This window comes from Salmo salar, chromosome ssa19 (assembly GCF_905237065.1).
Source record: "Salmo salar chromosome ssa19, Ssal_v3.1, whole genome shotgun sequence".
Classification (NCBI taxonomy): Eukaryota; Metazoa; Chordata; class Actinopteri; order Salmoniformes; family Salmonidae; genus Salmo; species Salmo salar.
In genome coordinates, this window is record NC_059460.1 from 30,851,684 (window position 1) to 30,878,499 (window position 26,816).

The following is a 26,816-nucleotide window of genomic DNA, read 5'->3' on the forward strand; positions in this document are numbered from 1 at the left end:
TCCACATTATAGCAGGGGGTGTAAAGCCATAACACATATGTTTTTCCAGCAGCAGACTATGATTGATAATGTCAAAAGCTGCACTGAAGTCTAACAAGATAGCCCCCACAATCATTTTATCATCAATTTCTCTCAGCCAAATCAAATCAAATTATATCAGTCACATGCGCCGAATACAACAGGTGTAGACCTTAGTGAAATGCTTACTTACGAGCCCCTAACCAACAATGCATTTAGAAAAAATACAGATAAGATTAAGAAATAAAAGTAACAAGTAATTAAAGAGCAGCAGTAAAATAACAATAGCGAGACTATATACAGGGGGGTACAGGTACAGAGTCAATGCGCGGGGGCACTGGTTAGTTGAGGTAATATGTACATGTAGGTAGAGTTATTAAAGTGACTATGCATAGATGATAACAACAGAGAGTAGCAGCCATTTGATTAGATGTTCAGGAGTCTTATGGCTTGCGGTTAGAAGCTGTTTAGAAGCCTTTTGGACCTAGACTTGGCGCTCAGGTACTGCTTGCCGTGCGGTAGCAGAGAGAACAGCCTATGACTAGGGTGGCTGTAGTCTTTGACAATTTTTAGGGAAGCCTCTGACACCGCCTGTTATAGAGCTCCTGGATGGCAGGTAGCTTGGCCCCTGTGATGTACTGCGCCGTTCGCACTACTCTCTGTAGTGCTTTGCGGTCGGAGGCCGAGCAGTTGCCTTACCAGGCAGTGATGCAACCAGTCAGGATGCTCTCGATGTTGCAGCTGTAGAACCTTTTGAGGATCTGAGGACCCATGGCAAGTCTTTTCAGTCTCCTGACGGGGAATAGGTTTTGTTGTGCCCTCTTCACGACTGTCTTGGTGTGCTTGGACCATGTTAGTTTGTTGGTGATGTGGACACCAAGGAACTTGAAGCTCTCAACCTGCTCCACTGCAGCCCTGTCGATGAGAATGTGGGTGTGCTCTGTCCTCTTTTTCCTGTAGTCCACAATCATCTCCTCAGTTATTTGTGTAAGTGCTGTGTTTGTTGAGTGTCCTTCCTTATAAGCGTGCTGAAAGTCTGTTGTCAATTTGTTTACTGTGAAATAACATTGTATCTGGTCAAACACTATTTTTTCCAGAAGTTTACTAAGGGTTGGTATTTTAGCCAGTAAAGGGGGCTTTCCTTTTCTTGAGTAGCGGAATAACTTTAGCTTGCCTCCAGGCCTGAGGGCACACACTTTCTAGTAGGCTTAAATTGAAGATGTGGCAAATAGGAGTGGTAATATGTTCTGCTATTATCCTCAGTAAATTTCCATCCAGATTGTCAGACCCCGGTGGCTTGTCATTGTCCGTAGACAACCATAATTTCTTCACCTCTTCCACACTGACTTTACGGAATTCAAAAGTACAATGCTTGTCTTTCATAATTTGGTCCAATGTACTTGGATGTGTAGTGTCAGCATTTGTTGCTGGCATGTCATCCCTAAGTTCGCTTATCTTGCCAATGAAAAAGTCATTAAAGTAGTTGGCAGTATCAGTGGGCTTTGTGATGAATAAGCCATCTGATTCAAATGTCATTTAAGGTGCCACAAAGCTTTTTACTATCATTCTTTATATAATTTAACTTTGTTTCATAGTTTAGTTTATTTTTATTTAGTTTAGTCACATGATTTCTTAATTTGCAGTACGTTTGCCAATCAGTTGGACTGACAGACTTATTTGCCATTCCTTTTGCCTCATCACTCTCAACCATACAATTTTTCAATTCCTCATCAATCCAAGGGGATTTAACAGTTTTTAAGGTCATTTTCTTAATGAGTGCGTGCTTATTAGTAACTGGAATAAGCAATTTCATAAATGTGTCAAGTGCAGCGTCTGGTTGCTCCTCATTACACACCACAGACCAGCAAATATTCTTTACATCATCAACATATGAATCACTACAAAACTTCTTGTATGACCTCTTATACACTATATTAGGTCCAGCCTTCGGAACTTTGGTTTTCCTAGATGTGGCTATTATATTGTGACCACTACATCCTATGGATTTGGATACTGCTTTAACGCAAATATCTGCAGCGTTAGTAAAAATGTTATCAATACATGTTGATGATTTAATTCCTGTGCTGTTTGTAACTACCCTGGTAGGTTGACTGACAACCTGATCCAGGTTGCAGGCACTGGTTACAGTTTGAAGTTGTTCCTGAGTGGGCAGCTTGATTATAGCCAGTCAATATTTAAATCACCCAGAAAATGTACTTCTCTGTTGATATCACATACATTATCAAGCATTTCACACATATTATCCAGATACTGACTGTTAGCACTTGGTGGTCAATAGCAGCTTTCCACAAGAATGGGCTTTAGGTGAGGCAGATGAACCTGTAGCCATATTACTTCAACAGTATTTAACGTTAGATCGTCTCTAAGCTTTACAGGAATGTGGTTCCCGCCCCTGTTGCATTTCTGTCTTTTCGGTAGATGTTATAACCATGTATTGCTACCACTGTATCATCAAAGGTATTATCTAAGTGAGTTTCAGAGATATGAATGTCATCTGTTACAAGCAAGTTATTGACTTCATGGACCTTGTTTCTCAGGCTGCATGTTAATATGGGCTATTTTTAGCACTTTTCTGGGTTGCTTGATTGTTTTAATGCTTTACTCAACTTAAAAACAATTACAAGTGTATTTTGAATTAATGTACTATATTGCAAATGAAGCGTATGAAATGTAAGTACTCTTTTAATAGTGTGCTTAAGTGTAATGATAATGAGCTCCAAAAGTATTGGGATAGTGACACATTTTTTGTTGTTTTGGCTCTGTACTCCAGAACTTTGAAATTATACAATGACTTTGAGGTTAAAGTGCAGACTGTCAGCTTTAATTTGAGGGTATTTCAATCCATATTGGGTTTCGAAATTGCAGCACTTTTTGTGCATAGTGCCCCGGTTTTACGGGACTAAAAGTATTGGGACAAATTCACTTATGTGTATTAAAGTAGTAAAAAGTTAAGTATTTGGTCCCCAATGTTGTAAAGTACTTAAGTAAAGATACTTTAAAGTGCTACTTACGTATTGTAGTTTTTTTGGGTATCTGTACTTTACTATTTATATTTTTGACAACTTTTTATTTCATTTCACTACATTCCTAAAGAAAAGAATGTACTTTTTACCCCATACATTTTTCCTGACACCACAAAGTACTTGTTACATTTTGAATGCTTAGCAGGACAGGAACATGGTCCAATTCACTCACTTATCAAGAGAACATCCCTGGTCATCCCTACTACCTCTGATCTGACAGACTCACTAAACACACATACTTCATTTGTAAATGATGTCTGAGTGTTGGAGTGTGCCCCTGGCTATCTGTAAATACAAATAAATAAATAAATGGTGCCATTTGGATTGCTTAATATAAGGACTTTGAAATGATTTATACTTTTACTTTTAATACTTAAGTATATTTTAGAAATTACATTTACTTTTGATACTTAAGTATATTTAAAACCAAATACTTTTTGACTTTTACTCAAGTAGTATTTTATTGGGTGACTTTCACTTTTACTTGAGTCATTTTCTATTAAGGTAACTTTACTTTTACTCAAGTATGACAGTTGGGTACTTTTTCCACCATTGTTAGTCCCATATTCATAGCACGCAATGACTACATCAAGCTTGTGACTATACATTTGTTGGATGCGTTTGCTGTTTTGGTTGTGTCCAGATTGTTGTTATTGTAATGGTGAAAGGTTAGTATGTCTTGGGGGTATGATATTTGTGCGTCTGTAACTTTCTCACTCATCATTATTCACGATTCATTCAGGATTATCCGTAGTCATGTTAGCATTCACATTAATGTAAGTGTTAAGAAACATATTATATTCTGATTTACAATAAAAGTGACTCCAACATGTCACAATACATTATTTACCATTCATTTTTATGGTGTACAAAATAATCTGAAAGAACCAAAACAAACAGCAAATGCATACAACCTCATAGTCATTGCATCATTTCAAATCCAAAGTGCTGGAGTACAGAGCCGAAACAACAAAACATTTATCACTGTCTCAATACTTGTGGAGCTCACTGTACTATACTAAAACACTGAAAAACAATTAATTTAAAGTACACATTCAATAAATGTGTTTAGGTTAAATGATAGTATATGTATAGCGTACTGAAGCTGTACGTCCCAAACCAGTTCACATAGAAATGTTATCAATCTGTCATTCTCGTTGAAAGCCAGTCTGAGTAGCAGTAGATCTGTTCTATGTGCGCTATTTCTATGCTTCCCATTCTTATGTTTAGTTTTTGCATCTTTTACTTTTAGTTTTGTACACCAGCTTCAAATAGCTGTAAATACAATATTGTTGGTTATGGAAAATATATTTCACAGCAGTTGAGATGGTACAATCTCCACACAATGACTGCTTGTTTTGTCACATGAACTGAAATTATGTGAACTATTACAATTTTAGCAACCAGGAAATGGCGGAGAGATTTCTGCATGTTGCACCTTTTAAGATATACTTTTCTAGTATATCTCGTATTTGAATTTGTAATATATTGAAGTGTTTTTGTTGGGCTTGGGAGGAAAAAGTGACAGCTCATTAATGAACTTCAAGTAGTGAAGCTCTCTAGATAAGCATTAGCAAAGTGTAGGCTTTGTCCAATGACAGTGATGCCATGTGTATAGAATGGCCACTTGCCAGATCCAGCATAGATGAACAGAGAACATTCTAGAACAGTCAATGGTTTAGCTGGGGTCAGCAAGCAGGCGTTCATGGTCAATTCAAATAAAGGTTGACAAAATAAAAGACCAAAAATATGAATTTGTTTTATCCCAGTTTACACTTGGCAGTGGCACAAACAATTTCTCAGGAGGACTACGCAGTTAATATGCAACAATAACAAGCGTCATTACAGTCTTCATTGATGAGTGGAAGGAGTAAAACAAATGTATAGTCAGTAAAACACAGAGAATGTTAAAAGCTTTTCTCTTTTATTGCTCAGCTGTAAAAAGTACAGTGTATGCTACGATACAAAAAATACATGACGGTGGACCATAGATACTGCCCCTCCTCTCCATTCTACATGTAGCAAAATACCCTTTCTCTGGTATGGCACCACATGCCCATTGCAGCGACATACATCCAGTAGATTGACAACATATTCAACAAAAAGATAATTCAACAAAATCTTCAAACACAGGGAAGTATTATTTAACAGGTCAGCGTTTCACAATGTGACAAACAGACGCAGTAACAGAGGCAGCATTTAGCAAATATAAATATGTGACAAAGCAAAAGTAAAGCGTGACAAACTGAAATTGATTTGATAATGAAACAAAATACGTATGTTTGATTAAACTGCCACTATGTGCTCACAGTAAATATTCAGGATAAAATATTATCTCAGTATTTTCATTGGTCATGATTTCTACGGACTTTTTCATTTCTACAACCAGAAATGAAATAAAATATCATTCAATATCTATACATTACAGTAATAAACGTAGTTTACGCTCCTGGACAAATACTGTACTTATGGAGGGAGGTTACAATAAGTTTGGTCTCAAAATATTTAGTAAAGGTTAGACATTAAACAAACCTCATTGAGTGCCAAAACCAGAATCTACTCCATAACACATATATATATATATAGAGAGAGAGAGAGAGAGAGAGAGAGAGAGAGAGAGAGAGAGAGAGGCAAAGAGGCAGAGAGAGAGAGAGGCAAAGAGACAGAGAGAAAGAGAGAGGCAAAGAGGCAGAGAGAGAGAGATATAGGCAAAGAGAGAGAGAGAAAGGGAGAGAGAGAAAGAGAGAGGCAAAGAGAAAGAGAGAGGCAGAGAGAGAGAGAGAGAGAGAGAGAGAGAGAGAGGCAAAGAGAAAGAGAGAGGCAAAGAGAGAGAGAGGCAAAGAGGCAGAGAGAGGCAAAGAGGCAGAGAGATAGGCAAAGAGAGAGAGAGAGAGAGAGAGAGAGAGAGAGAGAGAAAGAGATAGGCAAAGAGAGAGAGACACAGACAGACAGTCCCCCTGCTACAGAGGCAGTTCAAATTATAACACCTCCATTTCTTCTACTAAAACCTGGTCTCACAAACATTGCCCTAAATCTCGTAGGTACAGAATTCAAGTTCAACAGGATTTTCAGTAATTATTTGGGGTTTGATTAAAAAGAAAATGAAACATAACGTTCTTACAGAATATCTTCTCTCTAAAGCAGAATTCAAGTGGCCACATCCACAATGTTCTCACCATTAAGCCACTGTAACAAAATGGAAATCCCACATACTCAGTGCTTTATAAAGACATAAAAACCCTTATCACAATTAAGCATTTGTAGAAAATGTACATCAGAAAAATATGCGGGTGCACCCTCATAGTAAATAGTGTCTGTTATTAGCTCTTCTTTTAGTCTTGTCTATATATTCATAATGTGCAATATAAAGTGGGAGTCTCTGAAGATTTACCACATATATAAAAATGACAGTGTAGGGAGAAAGCCGTGGCGGGGGACTTTAATTTTGAAAGTCAGACTTTTATTTTTGACAGTCTTGTATTGGTGGTTTCAGGACATGGCCACAAGACCAACGTCCCTCCTCTCTAGATGTCGCAGGACTTCTCTCTGTTGATGAACAAGGTCTCCTGGCAGAAAGGGTTAACCAGCACCACCCCGCTGCCTCTGTAGTCCCCGTTAGGGGGTAGACACGTCTCCTGCTCCTGGAACACACACACATGCACGCACACAGACACACAACATATACATTAGCATGACACTACATCACATAAATGGGCATGATTCATGCCAGGTACACGCTATAGATTCAGGGCAGAGTGTTTTGTGACTTGGCAAACACAAACCATTCTCATGAGGACAAAAGATGGCTGAATGATTACGCTAGCAGAGAGAACACACAGAGAGAAAAATAGAGGGAAGGAGAGACGGGAGTTGAACAGACTCCATGACAGAGAAAAGAAAGAAAGAAGGGCAAAGGAGGGTGACTCAGCAGAAAACGCAACACAGCAGAGGGAGAGAGAAAGAGGAGCGAGAAATAGTGGTGGTTGCTCAGCTAAAAGACAGAACATGGGGTGGGGGGTGGCGGAGAAAAAGCTGAAGAAAAAAAAACAACACAGTGATTCAGAAGTACGAGCCCTACAGAAAGAGAGGAGAAAAAGAGAGGTACATTCTAACTGGCAATACCCCAAACCCTAACATAAACAAATTACTATATATAGTACTATATTCTAGGTTGCACTGGAAAAAGGCTATTCAGGAAAAATAAGCAATAGATATTGACTGTAACAGCCATAGAGATAAATCTATTCACAATTCATCCCTATGGTAACGGCAAGCTAGAGGCACTTTAGGAAAGAACAAGAGGGAGGGAGGAAGGGATGAGGCACAGCTTCAGTGAGAGGAGGAATAAAACAGGGACGCAACAAAACACCTGTGTGTCACCACGAGCATCCTAAACATGTTCCAGCCTCGGCATCCACTCCTGCACCACCAGAGGAGAGATGGACAGAGAGAGAAAGCGATGGAGGGAACAAAAAAAGAGGACAAACCAGAAATAGAGGTGTGGTCAGTATGCAGATGAGAAGAGAGCCAATAAGACTTACTGGCTTCATAGCAAGAACAATATGTAAATAGATTGAACTGAAATGTGATGGACTAAATACAGGATAAGCTAAAGGTCTAAAATTACACCAAAATTATTCGTTGAAGTGGAACATTTTAGCGTTTACCATTAATCTTACAGCAGATGGCACTGTAGTCCACATATATACAGCACCAGTCAAACGTTTGGACACACCTACTCATTCAAGGGTTTTTCTTTATTTGTACTATTTTCTACATTGCAGAATAATAGTGAAGAAATCAAAACTATGAAATAACACATATGGAATCATGTAGTAACCAAAAAAGTGTTAAACAAATCAAAATATATTTTATATTTGAGATTCTTCAAAGTAGCCACCCTTTGCCTTGATGACAGCTTTGCACACTCTTGGGCATTATCTTAACCAGCTTCATGAGGAATGCTTTTCCAACAGTCTTGAAGGAGTTCCCACATATGCTGAGCACTTGTTGGCTGCTTTTCCATCACTCTGTGGCCCAACTCATCTCAATTGTGTTGAGGTCGCGTGATTGTGGAGGCCAGGTCATCTGATGCACCACTCCATCACTCTCCTTGGTCAAATAGCCCTTACACAGTCTGGAGGTGTGTTGGGTCATTGTCCTGTTGAAAAACAAATTATAGTCCCACTAAGAGCAAACCAGATGGGATGGAGTACCGCTGCAGAATGCTGTGGTAGCTATGCTGGTTAAGTGTGCCTTGAATTCTAAATAAATCACTGACAGTGTCACCTGCAAAGCACCCCCACACCACCTCCTCCAGGCTTCACGGTGGGAACCACACATGCAGAGATCATCTATTCACCTACTCTGCGTCTCACAAAGAAGTTCATTGCTCATGTTTCTTGGCCCAAGCAAGTCTCTTCTTTATATTGGTGTCCTTTAGTAGTGGTTTCTTTGCAGCAATTTGACCATGAAGGCCTGATGCATGCAGTCTCCCCTGAACAGTTGATGTTGAGATGTGTTTGTTACTTGAACTCTGTGAAGCATTTATTTGGGCTGCAATTTCTGAGGCTGGTAACTCTAATGAACTTATCCTCTGCAGCAGAGGTAACTCTGGGTCTTCCTTTCCTGTGGTGGTCCTCATGAGAGACAGTTTCATCATAGCGCTTGTTGGTTTTTGCGACTGCACTTGAAGAAACTTTCAAAGTTCTTGAAATTTTCTGGATTGATGGACGGTTGTTTCTCTTTGCTTATTTGAGCTGTTCTTGCCATAATATGGACTTGGTCTTTTAATAAATAGGACTATCTTCTGTATACCACCCCTACTTTGTCACAACACAACTGATTGGCTCAAACTCATTAAGAAAGAAAGAAATTCCACAAATTAACTTTTAACAAGGCACACCTGTTAATTGAAATGCATGAAGCTGGTTGAGAGAATGCCAAGAGTGTGCAAAGCTATCATCAAGGCAAAGGGTGGCTACTTTGAAGAATCTCAAATATAAAATATATTTTGATTTGTTTAACCCTTTTTTGGTTACTACATGATTCCATAAGTGTTATTTCATAGTTTTGATGTCTTAACTATTATTCTAAAATGTATAAAATAAAACCCTTGAATGAGTAGGTGTGTGGAAACTTTTGAGTATCAGTCATTCCAGGGTGGAATATAGTCCACTGTAACCACATGCTGACCTCATGTCTACTAAAGTACTCTAGCTACTTGGCAACAATACTTGGCTCGCTGATTTACATTTTCTGTATCATCACTGAATTCATGTCAAGTTGAGGAGCCTAATTTAGAGGAGCCCAACATTGTAATGCCTGTATGAATATAGGTTCCATATTCATCAAATCCCTTGGTATTTCTAAACTCTAATCTATGCCATCACACAGCTTATATCAATTGGACTAAATGTCCATTATACCATGCTGAATCAAGGCTTCACAACAACATTACAAACAGACCCTTTCACTTAAATAAGAAGTCCCCTCTAAAGCAATTGAGTGCCAGACTCGGGGACTGTAACTTAGTAATAACATTATATACAGGCCCTTCCCCTCAAGTGTAACATTTCTCATATCCTACAGGAAGTCCTCTTTGGTCTAATAATAAAAGTGGCAGTCAGTCTCAGGACTGTGTGTACCTCAGCATTGTCAAGGGACGTGATTTCCCGGGGCAGCTCCACCGCATGCCTGTTGAAGTAGTCCATGGTGATGGCATTGTTCCAGTAGCTCAGGTTGTTCTCCTGATTCGAAGACTTCTTCTTCCTCCTCATACAGCACACGGTCAGCAGGACAGCTGAAGGGGGAGAGGAAGGGAGGGAGGGAGGAGGGGAAGGAGGGAGAGGGGGAGGCAAAGTCAGTACAGCCTCTAAAACGATACAACCTCAGTCCAGCTCTTTCATTATGTATCACATTGTCTCAGTGGACAGGTTGGGTGGTATGAACGTGATCTCAGCCTCGTAAAAGTGGTGGTCAGCCTCCTAGTGACTCAAACACAATTTCTCTAACCTCTTTGCCTTTGATATGGTTTTCTCTAAGAGGCTTTGAGTTTATACTTAAATTGTACAATATATATTCATCCCTAATAGAAGGAAATTGACATTTGATATAAAGGGCTTTGTTATCAACAAAAAAAAACATGTTTCGGCATCAAAGCATTCATCAGGTTGCTATTTGATACTCACAGCACGAGGACACAGGCACACTGATGGCCAACACGATCCACACAATGTCTATCTTGCTCAGGCAGATGGTGGCGCTGGACAGCGGTGAGTCCAGAGTGGGGCTGGAGCCATTACCAGGACCCCAGGGGTCTGCAGTGGTGGCGGGGAACAGTCGGTTCAGAAAATTCCCACTGGCTGTGGAGGGGGGCTCCGTAGCGGACGAGCTGTTCCACTGGGAGGAGGGGTCCTCGCCAGGGATGCCCTCCACACTGCCGCTATGAAAAGTGACATTGCCATCTGTTTTGAGCTCCAGGGTGGGGTCCTCGTTGACCAGGGGGTGCACCTCCCGTAGGGTGATGGCGTGGGGTCGGGAAAGCTTGGGCGTGGCTTCAACATGCTCCCTGAGGGTCTGATCTAGAGAAGCATCCTCTGATGAAGAGGAGGAGGAGAGAGAGGAAGGCTGCAGCTCAGTGGTGAAGTCCTGCTGACTGGGGTCTGTGGGCTCCTTGACATTCCCCCCCTGGGGCTCCTGGGTGTGTGTGGGGGCCGGGGGACCACCAAGCTCCGGGCCCAGAGTATCCTCTCTCTCTGTGAGCGGGCTGGGCAAAGAAGAAGCCAGGGCAGACCCAGAGTCTGGAGCCCCCTCCACCGCAGCTGGAGCTACCTCACTCTGTGGGCCAGCAGAGCTGGGAGGGCTAGGAGGGCTGTTGCCCTGGTTAACATTAACAGGATCTGGGCTATGGGCTTGATTGACTGAGTTGGGCAAGAGGCCCTGGTCTGCACTGAGAGAATTGGAGCTGTGGCCTGGGTTAAGAGCACCAGAGCTGGGGGAATGGGCCTGCTTGACTGGACTGGGGCTGACACAGCTAGGGCCAGGGTCTTGGTTTACTCTCACAGAGTTTACAGTGTTAGGACTGAAAGTAACTGCAGCATGAATGAGGCTGTCTTTACTGGGTGTTGTCACAATGTGTGCCAGGCTGGTGTGGTGGGTTAGATGCCAGCCCCAGGAGCTGAGGGCTGTGGTGGGCTTGATGATGCCTGTGGGCAGCGCCCCTCCCTGGGGGGACCAAGGGTCCCCACTGCTGGAGCCCTCCTGCTGCCAGTCTGGGAGAGGCAGGAGTGGGTTAGGGGGGCTGCTGTGGGGCGCTGACATGGAGACAGGGTCCTCGGGGGTCCGGCTGGGGTACAGCTCCTGGGTAGAGGACACCACTCCCACAGCTAGGATCGCTAGAACACCTACAGAGAGAGATAATTATTAGAAAGAATGTGTGTGTGTGGGGTGTGTGTGTGTGTGTGTGTGTGTGTGTGTGTGTGTGTGTGTGCATGTGTGTGTAGGTCGGTCTACCCAAACACTGATCCCCAGAAGCGGCAATAGGTTGTTTATGAGTCCTGTAGGAACCTTACAACCGTGGGCTGGATTCAATCGAGCAGAAAGACAGAGCTTACCCATGATGTTGCACAACCATTTAAGTCAATAAGTAATCGTTTTAGTCAAAGTGTGATATACAGTATTTGGGCTTGAAGTGACAAGTCAGAACTGCCCACTTAGTGCAAATCCGTGTGATCCAAGTTTTATTTGTCTTTTCCTTTGATATGATGTACAAATTATTTTCAGCCTAGGTTTCATTTCAGGGTGGGTTTTATTTGAATGTTACCACCCACCAGCATGGCATTGTTTATTCATCAGAAACAGCTGCAAAGTTATTACTTTTTGCCACTGAGATGAGCCAACCAGCCTTTTTTTTAGATAGTCTGTATTACACACACACACACACACACACACACACACACACACACACACACACACACACACACACACACACACACACACACACACACACACACACACACACACACACACACACACACGGCCAAAAGTATGTGGACACATGCTCGTCGAACATCTCATTCCAAAATCATGGGAATCTTCCGGGAAGGAAGGCCAAAAAGATCATCAAGGACAACAACCACCCGAGCCACTGCCTGTTCACCCCGCTATCATCCAGAAGGCGTGGTCAGTACAGGTGCATCAAAGCAGGGACCGAGAGACTGAAAAACAGCTTCTATCTCAAGGCCATCAGACTGTTAATCAGCCATCACTAACATAGTGTGGCTGCTGCCAACATACAGACTCAACTCTCCTGCCACTTTAATAAATGTAATAAATGGATTTAATAAAGGTATAACTAGTCACTTTAAATAACACCACTTTAATAATGTCTACATATCCTACATTACCCATCTCATATGTATATACTATATTCTACTGCATCTTGCCAATGCCGCACAGCCATCGCTCATTAATATATTTACAGTTGAAGTCGGAAGTTTACATACACTTAGGTCATTAAAACTAGTTTTTCAACCACTCCACACATTTCTTGTTAACAAACTATAGCTTTGGCAAGTCGGTTAGGACATCTACTTTGTCCATGACACAAGTCATTTTTCCAACAATTGTTTACAGACAGAATATTTCACTTATAATTCACTGTATAATAATTCCAGTGGGTCAGAATTTTACATACACTAAGTTGACTGTGCCTTTAAACAGCTTGGAAAATTCCAGAAAATTATGTCATGGCTTTAGAAGCTTCTGATAGGCTAATTGACATAATTTGAGTCAATTGGAGGTGTACCTGTGGATGTATTTCAAGGCCTACCTTCAAATTCAGTGCCTCTTTGCTTGACAGCAAGGGAAAATCAAAAGAAATCAGCCAAGACCTCAGAAAAAAAATTGTAGACCTCCACAAGTCTGGTTCATCCTTGGGAGCAATTTCCAAACGTCTGTAGGGCTCATCTGTACAAACAATAGTACGCAAGTATAAACACCATGGGACCATCATACCACTCAGGAAGGAGATGCGTTCTGTCTCCTAGAGATGAACGAAAAGTGTAAATCAATCCCAGAACAACAGCAAAGGACCTTGTGAAGATGCTGGAGGAAACAGGTACAAAAGTATCTATATCCACAGTAAAATGAGTCCTATATTGACATAACCTGAAAGGCCGCTCAGCAAGGAAGAAGCCACTGCTCCAAAACCACCATAAAAAAAGCCAGACTATGGTTTGCAATTGCACATGGGGACAAAGATCATACTTTTTGGAGAAATGTCCTCTGGTCTGATGAAACAAAAAACAGAACTGTTTGGCCATAATGTCCATACATTATGTTTGGAGAAAAAAGGGGGATGCTTGCAAGCCGAAGAACACCATCCCAACCGTGAAGCATGGGGGTGGCAGCATCATGTTGTGGGGGTGCTTTGCTGCAGGAGGGACTGGTGCACGTCACAAAATGGATGGCATCATGAGGATGGAAAATTATGTGGATATATTGAAGCAACATCTCAAGACATCAGTCAGGAAGTTAAAGCTTGGTCGCAAATGGGTCTTCCAAGTAGACAATGACTCCAAGCATACTTCCAAAGTTGTGGCAAAATGGCTTAAGGACAACAAAGGTATTGTAGTGGCCATCACAAAGCCCTGACCTCAATTCTATAGAACATTTCTGGGCAGAACTGAAAAAGTGTGTGCGAGCAAGGAGGCCTACAAACCTGACTCAGTTACACCAGCTCTGTTAGGAGGAATGGGGCAAAATTCACCCAACTTATTGTGGGAAGCTTGTGGAAGGCTACCTGAAACGTTTGACCCAAGTTAAGCAATTTAAAGGCAATGCTACCAAATACTAATTGAGTGTATGTAAACTTCTGACCTACTGGGAATGTGATGAAAGAAATAAAAGCTGAAATAAATCATTCTCTCTACTATTATTCTGATATGGCTAAGGTGTATGTAAACTTCCGACTTCAACTGTATATGTACATATTCTTATTCATCCTTTTACATTTGTGTGTATAAGGTAGTTGTTGTGAATTTGTTAGATTACTAGTTAGATATTACTGCACTGTCGGAACTAGAAGCACAAGCATTTTGGTACACTCGCATTAACATCTGCTAACCATGTGTATGTGACCAATAAGATTTGATTTGGAAGGCTTTCCACTAGATGTTGGAACATTCCTGTGAGGACTTGCTTCCATTCAGCCACAAGAGCATTAGTGAAGTTAGGCACTGATGTTGGGCGATTTGACCTGGCTCGCAGTCGGCGTTCCAATTCATCACAAAAGTCTTCGATGGGGTTGAGGTCAGGGCTCTGGGCAGGCCAGTCAAGTTCTTCCACACCGATCTCGACAAACCACTTCTGTATGGACCTCGCTTTGTGCACGGGGGCATTGTCATGCTGAAACAGCAAAGGGCCTTCCCCAAAATGTTGCCACAAAGTTGGAAGCACAGAATCGTCTAGAATGTCATTGTATGCAGTAGCGTTAAGATTTCCCTTCACTGGAACTAAGGGGCCTAGCCAGAACCATGAAAAACAGCCCCAGACCATTATTCCTCCTGCACCAAACTTTACAGTTGGCACTATGCATTGGGGCAGGTAGCGTTCTACTGGCATCCGCTAAACCCAGATTCGTCCATTGGACTGCCAGATGGAGAAGCGTGATTCATCACTCCAGAGAACGCGTTTCCACTGCTCCAAAGTCCATTGGTGGCGAGCTTTACACCACTCCAGCTGATGCTTGGCATTACGCATGGTGATCTTAGGCTTGTGTGCGGCTGCTCGGCCATGGAAACCCATTTAATGAAGCTCCCGAAGAACAGTTGCGTCCCGAGACGTTTGGAACTTGGTAGTGAGTGTTGCAACTGAGGACGTTTTAACTTTACAATAACAGCATTACAGTTGACTGGGGCAGCACTAGCAGGGCATACATTTGACGACCTGACTTTTTGGAAAATCCTATGATTTTCCTATGCCACGTTGAAAGTCACTGAGCTCTTCAGTACGGGCCATTCTACTGCCAATGTTTGTCTATGGAGATTGCACGGCGGTGTGCTCGATTTTATACCCCTGTCAGCAATGGGTGTGATTGAAATAGCCAAATTCACTGACTTGAATGGGTGTCCACATACTTTTGGCCATGTAGTGTATATGTACAGATGGAGAAAAGAAAATATAGAAATAAATAAAAGAAGAATGATAAAGAAGAGAGTATAAGGACAAAGAAGGGTAATAAAGAGGGCGAAATTCCACAAAAAACATAGTCACACCAGCACACGTCCACAATCTCAAACACTGTACTGATTACCCATCTTAACTCAGTCATATACCAGTATTCAGCATCACACATTCCTATCCACTCATTTACCCCAGTCCATTAAGGGATCCAATAGGCGTTTAAACACAGCCTTCAACTCATAAATCATATTCCTCCCGATATGTGCGTGTCCTAAATTACATCCTATTCAAAAGTGGTGCACATGGGGAATAGGGTGCCATTTAGGACACAGCTGCTCTGGCTCGCTAGGTACTGTATGAGAGGGTCCTCTCTCCTCTGCTTTCCATTTACCAAGCCTGTCACATCCCTACTCCAGACACTCCAGAGTGACCCATAACTGGGAGACAACACAGACAGAATAGTTTGATTTATGAATGGTGGTCTCAGAGAGATGGTCGTAAAGCAGGGAGACCATATAGTCTCACAGAAATAGTCTGACCCACCCCAGGAATATTTGCCTCATATTTTGGCCCATTGTTGATCTCTGGTGGTGATACGTTGCCCCCCCCGGTCCCCTCAACACATTATTACTGTATTCCATCCTCCAACATGCACAAACATACTAATACATACATACATACATACATACATGTCTCTCAGTCACATATATAGGCTATCTATGGTTCCATCCGCACAGAGTAGAATTGATTACTATATTATGTTGTCCATTGTGGGGGCTGTTAGTAAACCATAGCTACTATGTTACTGCTATAGGCAGTTGTTCCTGAGCATTGTACTTCAGGAGTGTGATAGTGTGCAACACTGTTTGTCATGCAGTAGTCTGGCCTCAATCACACCCTCAATCAGTGTCTAACCCTCGCTATCACAACACTACCTGGCAACTCGGCCCTCGGTCAGCCGGAAAAGCCTGGAAAATACATGAGCTCCGGCTCCGCTGACAACAAAATGGCAACAGAGTTTACATACGTTGTACATACTTACACATGCTCCAGCAGTACACTCCGCAGACACACACACATGCTCCAGCAGTACACTCCGCAGACACACACACATGCTCCAGCAGTACACTCCGCAGACACACACACATGCACGCAACTCTGCACACGCCCATACATGCACCCACGCTCGCGCACACACTGGTCCTCCTCATCTGCAATAAACATACTTATTAATATTCATCTGGGAGACCACTGATCATCATGTTTTATTGAGTAGCTCATAAAATCTTAAAGGAGGCAAAACACCTTTTAAGTTTGGTAGCGTCAAAACATGTTGCATGATGTTCGTTGTCGGTCTGGTGAATAGTCAATATTTTGTAAAGTTATTCATTACTTGTGTGGTAGGCTATGTGTGGTTGAGTAAACCAATTGAAAGTCATCTAATCTCTCTTGAGAAGCACATGCACACGCATGCACTCACACACAAACACAGAGTATATGGTATGATATAGATATGGATACATGCAGATTCTCTACAATAGTCTCTAGAAACTCAAACTCCCACTCTCCCTCCCTCCTCCTTTTCCTATAGCAGTGTGTTCAATTTCCCTTCTCAGACAATAAAGATCTATTGAATTGAGTTTAATTTTGTGTGTGTTCCATACAGTAATGTGAATGTAAGTATGCCTGCTACTGGTGACTACAGACAGTGCGGAGGGTTAGTAAATACTAAGGACAACGAGGAGGCATCTCAAGCTACAGTATATCTCCAGCTCAACTCGTCATTTTCATCAAAGGTTATGTTTCTTTTTTTCTGGCAGTGAGTCACCCACTCCTGGTCTGGCAGTGACATTAGATTAGAGCTACTGCTGCTGCTCATAAGTGTCACGTCTACTCCCGCACCTCCCCTCCGGCATTCGACGTCACCGGTAACCACCGGTCCTGGATCCATCATTACGCACACCTGGCATCAATCATTACGCGCACCTACACGTCATCATGAGGCACACCTGGACTCCATTACCTTACTTATTGCCTCCCCTATATCTGGCACTCTTAGGTTCCTTCCCCAGTCAGTATTGTTTATGTGTTTCATGTCTATACGCTTCTCATGTTTGTTATATTGTTGGATGGTCCGTTTATTATTAGACTCCCAGTGTATACGTTACAATAAGACAGACACTCGCAATGACTCACAGGCTGTCCCAAATGGTACTTTTGACTTAAAGTAGTGCACTATGTAGGGAATGGGATGCAGCCCCAGACACAGGATAGCTCCAGGGGTTCATTTGGGGAATGAGGGAGCCCTTCATCCCCTATAGCCAGTTTCCTGCTCCTAAGCCTCCCTGTAAAGACTCTCACTAAGTGTCCTAACTAAGCAACACTCTTGGCCTCCATTGCCCTCTGAGAGTGTATACAACACTATAATGCTGTTTATGTAATGCAAGGAGGTACCATGAGGCATGAACCTAATAGACACAATACACAGTAGTACAGAATGGAATAAAATAACTCCCCAAACGTGCGTGTGGGTGGGCAGGCAAATATATTGGAACTAGTGGACATATGGAGGCTTAAATATCCTGACCTAGTGAGATATACAGTGCATTCGGAAAGAATTCAGACCGTGACTTTTTCCACATTTTGTTACATTACAGCCTTATTCTAAAATGTTTTAAATGATTTTTTCCCCCTCATCAATCTATACACAATCAATGGTGTAAAGTAGTGAAGTAAAAATATACTGCTCAAAAAAATAAAGGGAACACTTAAACAACACATCCTAGATCTGAATGAAAGAAATAATCTTATGAAATACTTTTTTCTTTACATAGTTGAATGTGCTGACAACAAAATAACACAAAAATAATCAATGGAAATCCAATTTATCAACCCATGGACGTCTGGATTTGGAGTCACACTCAAAATTAAAGTGGAAAACCACACTACAGGCTGATCCAACTTTGATGTAATGTCCTTAAAACAAGTCAAAATGAGGCTCAGTAGTGTGTGTGGCCTCCACGTGCCTGTATGACCTCCCTACAACACCTGGGCATGCTCCTGATGAGGTGGCGGATAGTCTCCTGAGGGATCTCCTCCCAGACCTGGACTAAAGCATCCGCCAACTCCTGGACAGTCTGTGGTGCAACGTGGCGTTGGTGGATGGAGCGAGACATGATGTCCCAGATGTGCTCAATTGGATTCAGGACTGGGGAATGGGCGGGCCAGTCCATAGCATCAATGCCTTCCTCTTGCAGGAACTGCTGACACACTCCAGCCACATGAGGTCTAGCATTGTCTTGCATTAGGAGGAACCCAGGGCCAACCGCACCAGCATATGGTCTCACAAGGGGTCTGAGGATCTCATCTCGGTACCTAATGGCAGTCAGGCTACCTCTGGCGAGCACATGGAGGGCTGTGCGGCCCCCCAAAGAAATGCCACCCCACACCATGACTGACCCACCGCCAAACCGGTCAGGCTGGAGGATGTTGCAGGCAGCAGAACGTTCTCCACGGCGTCTCCAGACTCACATCTGTCACGTGCTCAGTGTGAACCTGCTTTCATCTGTGAAGAGCACAGGGCGCCAGTGGCGAATTTGCCAATCTTGGTGTTCTCTGGCAAATGCCAAACGGCCTGCACGGTGTTGGGCTGTAAGCACAACCCCCACCTGTGGACGTCGGGCCCTCATACCACCCTCATGGAGTCTGTTTCTGACCGTTTGAGCAGACACATGCACATTTGTGGCCTGCTGGAGGTCATTTTGCAGGGCTCCTCCTGCTCCTCCTTGCACAAAGGCGGAGGTAGCGGTCCTGCTGCTGGGTTGTTGCCCTCCTACGGCCTCCTCCACGTCTCCTGATGTACTGGCCTGTCTCCTGGTAGCGCCTCCATGCTCTGGACACTACGCTGACAGACACAGCAAACCTTCTTGCCACAGCTCGCATTGATGTGCCATCCTGGATGAACTGCACTACCTGAGCCACTTGTGTGGGTTGTAGACTCCGTCTCATGCTACCACTAGAGTGAAAGCACCGCCAGCATTCAAAAGTGACCAAAACATCAGCCAGGAAGCATAGGAACTGAGAAGTGGTCTGTGGTCTCCACCTGCAGAACTACTCCTTTATTGGGGGTGTCTTGCTTATTGCCTATAATTTCCACCTGTTGTCTATTCCATTTGCACAACAGCATGTGAAATGTATTGTCAATCAGTGTTGCTTCCTAAGTGGACAGTTTGATTTCACAGAAGTGTGATTGACTTGGAGTTACATTGTGTTGTTTAAGTGTTCCCTTTATTTTTTTGATCAGTGTACTTTAAAATACTACTTAAGTCGTTTTTTTGGGGTATCTGTATGTACTTTACTATTTATATTCATGGAAACTTTAACTTCACTACATTCCTAAAGAAAATAATGTACTTTTTACTCCATACATTTTCCCTGACACCCAAAAGTACTCGTTACATTTTGACAGGAAAATGGTCCAATTCACACACTTATCAAGAGAATATCCCTGGTCATCCCTACTGCCTCTGATCTGGTGGACTCACTAAACACAAATGCTTCATTTGTAAATTATGTCTGAGTGCTCCTAGCTATCCGTAAACAAATTATAAAGAAAATTGTGCCGTCTGGTTTCCTTAACATAAGGAAGTTAAAATGATTTACTTTTACTTTTACTATTGATACTTAAGTACATTTGAGCAATTCCATTTACTTTTGATACTTAAGTATTTAAAAGCAAATACTTTTAGACATTTACTCGAGTAGTACTTGACTGGGTGACTTTCACTTAAGTAATATTCTACTAAGGTATCTTTACTTTCACTCAAATATGACAATTGAGTACTTTTTCCACCACTGCACACAATACCCCAACTGTGGGACCTTATATAGACAGGCAAATACTGTACCTGTCTATATAAGGTTCCATAGTTGACAGTGCATGTCAGAGCAAAAACCAAGCCACGAGATCAAAGGAATTGTCCGTAGAGCTCCGAGACAGGATTGTGTTAAGGCACAGATCTGGGGAAGGGTACCAAAACATTTCTGCAGCATTGAAGGTCCCCAAGAACACAGTGGCCTCCATCATTCTTAAATGGAAGAAGTTTGGAACCACCAAGACCGCTGTGCAAACTGAGCAATCGGGGGAGAAGGGCCTTCGTCAGCGAGGTGACCAAGAACCTGATGATCACTCTGACAGAGCTCCAGAGTTAATCTGTGGAGACGGGAGAACCTTCCAGAAGATCTCTGCAGCACTCCACCAATCAGGACTTTATGGTAGAGTGGCCAGACGGAAGCCAGTCCTCAGTAAAAAGGCACATGACAGCCCGCTTGGAGTTTGCCCCAAGGTCACCTAAAGGACTCTCAGACCATGAGAAACAAGATTCTCTGGTCTGATGAAACCACGATTGAACAGTGTTCGTTGTTTGACGTAACTTCTTTGTTGTTGTAATATTGCAAACGAACATGGCAGTTTCACTACTATGGATTGCAGCTTTAAGGTTGCCAGTACATTTCATTGAAAGGGCTTGTCAACACCAAACCCACTGGGCACAGACGTCAGTTCAACATTTAACTAACGTGAATTCAACAACAAAAAGGTCAACCATGTCATTGGATTTAGGTTAAAAGTTGGGTTTTGCAAATCCAATCAGTTTTCCACGTTGGTTCAACCTGTTAGCTTCGCTCACTGACACCCACCTGATCATACCACTCACTATTCTGGGAGGGAGAAAAACAAGGACGAGGTCAATATTACTGTTAAATTAGGTCCTGATTTATTTCTGTTATATCAGCCAAAAACCTATTTCAATTAACCCAGCCAAGATATTTATAATGGGGAAGGGCAATTTATGCAGTAAACTCACTGAATTAGAGGCTGTTTGGAATGCATAAGAAGCGAGTGACATTCATGTATAAGTGCTCTATTGATGACATGGAGGGGAATGGGATATTAGTAGATCATAGGGCTGGCTGCTGTGTCTTGTGCACTTGATCCAATGACTTTTGCCCCATCTCTCTGTCCCTTTCACATCACTCAGTATTAGAGTCAATGTGAGGGCCATAGAAAGCCAAATTGGCCGCCCAGTGGCATTGAGTTTGAGACCTTGTGAAATTAAAGCATCATAATGGTGAAAATGATCAAATCCTCAACATTCAGCTATAACCTCATAGGTCAGTATTTACTTAAACTACCAATACTACCAACTACTGCAGTGGGGTAATAGTGTGAGATGTAGCCTACACTACTACATCCTATATCCACCACACCAATCATTGCAGAGAATCAACTTAGTGTGTGTAGTAGAGAGCAGCTCTACAACATCTGTAGAGTACGACCCTACCTCACAGAGGAAGCGGGGCAAGTCCTAATCCAGGCACTTGTCCTCTACCGTCTGGACTACTGCGCGTCACTGTTGGCTGGGCTACCCGCTTGTGCCATCAAACCCCTGCAACTTATCCAGAACGCAGCAGCCCGCCTGGTTTTCAACCTTCCCATGTTCTCTCATGTCACCCCGCTCCTCCACACTCCACTGGCTTCACGTCGGAGCTCGCATCCACTACAAGACCACGGTGCTTACCTATGGAACAGCAAGAGGAACTGCCCCTCCCTACCTTTAGGTTATGCTCAAACCCTACACCCCACCCCGAACCCTCCGTTCTGCCACCTCAGGTCTCTTGGCCCTCCCACCCCTACGGGAGGGCAGCACCCGATCAGCCCAGTCCAAGCTCTTCTCTGTCCTGGCACCCCAATGGCGGAGCCAGCTTCCCCCTGAAGCTAGGACAGTAGAGTCCCTGCCCGTTTTACATAAACATCTGCAACTCTACCTTCAAACAGTATCTTAAATAATCCTCCTACCTGCACCACTTGACCCTCCACCCCCCCTTCTAGCTCTGACTCTACTGATGATAGATCCATTATTTGGGAAAAATATACTTTCTATGCCTGTGGTGTGGTTGTCCCACCTAGGTATGCAGAACACTCCTCTAGCTGCTCAGTCTGCATTTCAGGTACCTCCCAGCAAAACACACACTCAGGGGGTAGAAGTTGCCCTTAGGCACAGATCACAGCACAGTTTATCCTCTCTAAATCATCACCTTCACCATTAGTATGTAAAATCACAAAATTGACCTGAGATCAGTGTCTAAGGGGCAACTTCTCCAAGCTTAACACACACATCACTTGCTGTGGTGCCATAGGGACAGATAATTATAGTATCACATCATTAGCGGTTAGCATACAGGCTAAACATGCATGACTGTTACTGTATTGTTAGCAATGTGGGCACTGAAGCATACCAGTTTGCTATTAAGGATGCCCTCACCGTGCAGTCCTCTATGGACTGTGTTAAGGCAGGCAGATGCTAACTCAATGGGATCGTCCACAAATCTACACGGGAGGTGGGAAGGCTGTCTACAGCATCAATCAGAATACCAATAAGCTTCTATCTCAAATTTCACAACACCCAAACAACCCACACACAGACAGACACACAGACAGACATGTGCACACGGTACAGATGTGCTCTGAGATATGAGACAAAGAGAGAATCTATGGTTGTGTCCCAAATCGTACCCTATTCCTTACATAGTTCACTACCTTTGACCAGAGCCATATGGGTCCTAAAAGTCTTGCACTATGTAGGGCAGGGATTGGCAACTTTGCCACACAAAATCTGAACTCATCATGAGGGGTCACAGTGGATAGCGGGTCTGCGTACCCACATCCACAAATGCAGTCAGCCTTTTGGAGGCCTGTCATGCTAAATAGTGTCCACCGGCCAAATAGTGTCCCCCACTACGTCACAATGGGATTCGATGAGTTCTAGCTTCTGTTGCTAGGGCTGTTTCTAGAACTTGCAACATTCTGACCGGATTACGTAATGAACCAAAGCGTCCGTTGCTATGCTAGTTTCCTGGCTCTATTTTACCTCATAGCGGTTGCGAAGGAAGGAGGATGCGGGCAGTTCTGGTTCTATTTCACCGCATAAACGCTCGCTCAGTCCGCACAAAATTATTACCTCATAATTGCTCTCCAAGGACAGTGTTTTTTACTGTGACAACCTGCTGACTACCTACTGCTTCAGAGGACTGGAAAGAAAACACTTTCTTTACCATGTATTTGTCTTAAGTACATATTGTTAAATAGGAATAAATAACTGTTTTTATAGATTGACATTGGTAACTACTATAACGTTACTTATATACCTCAGCCTGCCTAGTCAGCTAGCCATCTAGCGAGACAGTTTTATTTAGCTAAAGTTAGCTAGCTAGCAAGCAAGCTACTGTAACTTTTTTATTTATTTATTTATTTATAATTTTTAAAAATGTATTATGAACACAACAAATACAAAAAAACGTAAATATACAAACAAGAGTACATAAACCTAACAGACAGGTTTATTTTCAATTTGTTAAATACTTTTATGGTGCGTATTGCTTTTTTGTTTTTACATTTCCTGATCATTTCAATATAGAATTGAAATATTATCTTAAATAATGTGAAGAGGGGTTTGTTCTCTGCCCACTTCATTTTATGGATAAAGAATCTTCCATGAAAGATAAACAAATTAACAATGAAAGTTAAATCCGGTTCCATATCATTTGGTTCAAAATAAAACATGATATCAGAGTCTCTCAGATTAACATTGAAAGTCGTTTCTTTTCAAATAAAATCTTCTAACTCACTCCAAAAACTACTGACAGAAGAACAGTCCCAAAATAAATGGTCAAGAGTTTCTGGGTCACAATCACAAAATACACATTTGTTATCAATAGCTATTTTAAATCTGTGTATAATAAAGGTCTTTACAGGGTAGATTGTATGAATGAGTTTGTATGATACTTCTTTTACCTTATTAGATACAATATTTACCAGATAACAACGAAACTTTGTTCCAGTTCATTTGTCCTAGGGCTGCATTCCAGTACATTCTAGCAGAGGGAAAAGTAACATATTGACATAGTTTCCTTATATAGACGTTATTACATTTATAGTTTAAAATGTCAATTCCTTCTAATTGTATTGAGGCTACAAAATCCTCAACAGTTGCACTTGGAGTATTGTTATATTCTCCTAAAAGAAGAATAGCACCTTTAGGGACAGCTCTAACAACAATGTGATACTCCTCAGGAGTGAATGTAACATTGTGTGTTCTCATAAATTGTGGATAATCATATAGTTGTCCATCATTATTCAATAATTGTTTAACCCAAATAATGTTGTTGTCAAACCAGTTCTGGAAAAATAAAGACTTGTTTTTGTATTTATGTCTTTATTATTCCAGATTGTATACCTATGTGGGGACAAATTGTGTTTGTACATGAGGTTCCAAGTTAGAAGTACTTGTTTATGAAAGTTTGCAAGCTTAATAGGGATTTTACCCATATCAAAGTTGCATTTGAGTAAGAATTCTAGACCACCAATCTGTTGGAATATTAAATTAGTATTCCAAATGCAATCCTTATTTCTTACATAGTTTTGTATTCATTTAATCTTAAATATTATATTAGAGGTTTTAAAATCCAGAGCATTCAACCCTCCCTCACTTTGGGTGCTACATATTACCACTTTTCTTAAATAATGAGGTTTATTCCTCCATATGAAGTTAAATAATTTAGTATCAACCATTTTAGTTACTGACATTTTAGTTTCATCCAAGGCAAGGGAGGTATAAACTAATCTGGACAGACCTTCAGATTTTGATAAAAGTATGAGTCCAGATAAAGAAAGATCTCTTAATAACCAGGAGTTAGATCTATTTCCAATTTTCTCTGCAATAGGAGAGAAATTTAAGTTGGCCCTTTCTTTCTGATCTTTGCTAACTGTAATACCAAGATATGTGATCATATCTTTTACAGGGATATTACATACTGAGTTTTAAGTCACATCTTTTCAACGCAAATAATTCACATTTCCTAATATTCAGAGGTAAACCTGATACATGTGAGAAGGCATTAATACACTCAATAGCTTTCCTGACTTCATTATGATCTTTCAAAAAAAATGGTGGTGTCGTCAGCCAATTGGGAACATTTTATCTCTTTGTCTTGTATCTGAATACCCCTAAAACTATCCTTATTTCTATGAAGTGCCATAACTTGTGTGACCAATAAAAATAAGAAAGGAGAAATTTGGCATCCTTGTTAAATTCCACGTCTAATGTGGAATCTCTGTGAAGTTCCATGGGATCATTTAACAGAGCTGTTACTGTTATTCTAAAGTGTCTTAATTACACTTTGAAAATATTGACCAAAATAAAAAAATTAAAAAATAAATTCATTAATGTGATTGGTCTCCAATTTTCTAACACCATAGAATCTTTGTTTGGTTTGGGTATTACAGAAATTAGGCCCTGTGTCATAGAAACAGACAGGACCCCTAAATCAATTGCCTCCTTAAAAACATTAAATATAAATTCAATAATATCCTCCTGAAAATATTTATATAATTCACTGATAATGCCATCATTCCCTGGAGATGTGTTCTCTTTTAACTTGCTGATACATTTTTTTATTTCATTAATAGAAATAATTTCATCACAAGACTTTTGGAAGTCTTCATCTATGGATTTTGCATAGTCTTAGACAGAGTCTAGAAAGGCAGATATGTCACTAGTATGACAGGCATTACTGGTATAAAGGTTACCATAGAATTCTGAAACATATTTTGAAATATCTTTGGGGTTTTCATTTTCTTTGCCATCTATATTAAGCTTATGAATAGATGTAAATTCAGAATTTTTTCTTTCTAAATTGTAAAAGTATTTTGGATTTTTTTCACCTTCCTCCAACCATCTCCTTCTTGATCTTACAAATGCCCCTTTTGCTCTCTCTTCATACATTCGGTCCATTTCTAGTTGTAAAGAGAATAACTGAGCCTTTCCTTCTTCATCAAGGTCCTCCATAGAGACTAGAGAAAGTATTTCCTTAACAAGTTTATCTTCCCTCAATCTTTTAAGTTCAGCAATTTCTTTACCTCTCTTCATGGCTGTTTGTCTTATTTCATCCTTTATTAATTCCCAATATTTCCCATAAGACTTAAATAGTTGGGCTTCCATCTTGAAATGATCATCTTCCAACAGTCTACTATTGACTTTCCAATAACTCCGATTCGGTTTAACTTCAGATCCATTAATATTTAAAGATAAGCTACTGTAATTGTCATTGCCGCTTTCTGTTTGTATGTTGGTTGTCACTTCAATGGCATTCCTCGAGGAGATTTTCTTTTATCTTTCCAACCAGGCAAAGTACTATGAAGACACCACTGATCTCGACCAGAGCCGCAACATTCAGAGAAATTCACAATTCAGGGTAACGTAAAGCAGTTCACTTCAATTAGATGGACGGATTTAGCTATGCACAACCACTTTTCAACAACCATTTTCCATCTAACGTACAGTAGGCTAGTTGCTAACTATACATATAGTTCAGTGGAGGCTGCTGAGGGGAGGATGGCTCATTATAATGTCTTGAATGGAGTAAATGGAACGGTATCAAACATGTGGTTTCCATGTGGTTGATACCATTCCATTGACTCCCTTCCAGCCATTATTATGAGCCGTCCTCCCC

General features: G+C 41.6%; 1 protein-coding gene across 3 annotated transcripts in view; it reads right to left on the minus strand.

Moving 5' to 3' along the window:
* Positions 1-5,894: 5,894 nt before the first annotated feature.
* LOC106578662 (transmembrane protein 108) overlaps positions 5,895-26,816 on the minus strand; it is a 91,474-nt gene continuing 70,552 nt past the window's right edge. For 2 of the 3 annotated variants that reach the window (XM_014157711.2, XM_014157712.2), the window contains exons 3-5: positions 10,253-11,467; positions 9,710-9,864; positions 5,897-6,703 (exon numbers count right to left, since the gene is read on the minus strand). In XM_014157711.2, coding sequence (XP_014013186.1) covers positions 6,587-6,703; positions 9,710-9,864; positions 10,253-11,467 — 1,487 coding nt within the window. In that variant the 3' untranslated portion in view covers positions 5,897-6,586. Of the gene's footprint in view, positions 6,704-7,431; positions 7,483-9,709; positions 9,865-10,252; positions 11,468-26,816 lie in introns of all 3 variants that reach the window. The other variant, XM_014157713.2, reaches the window with a different exon arrangement.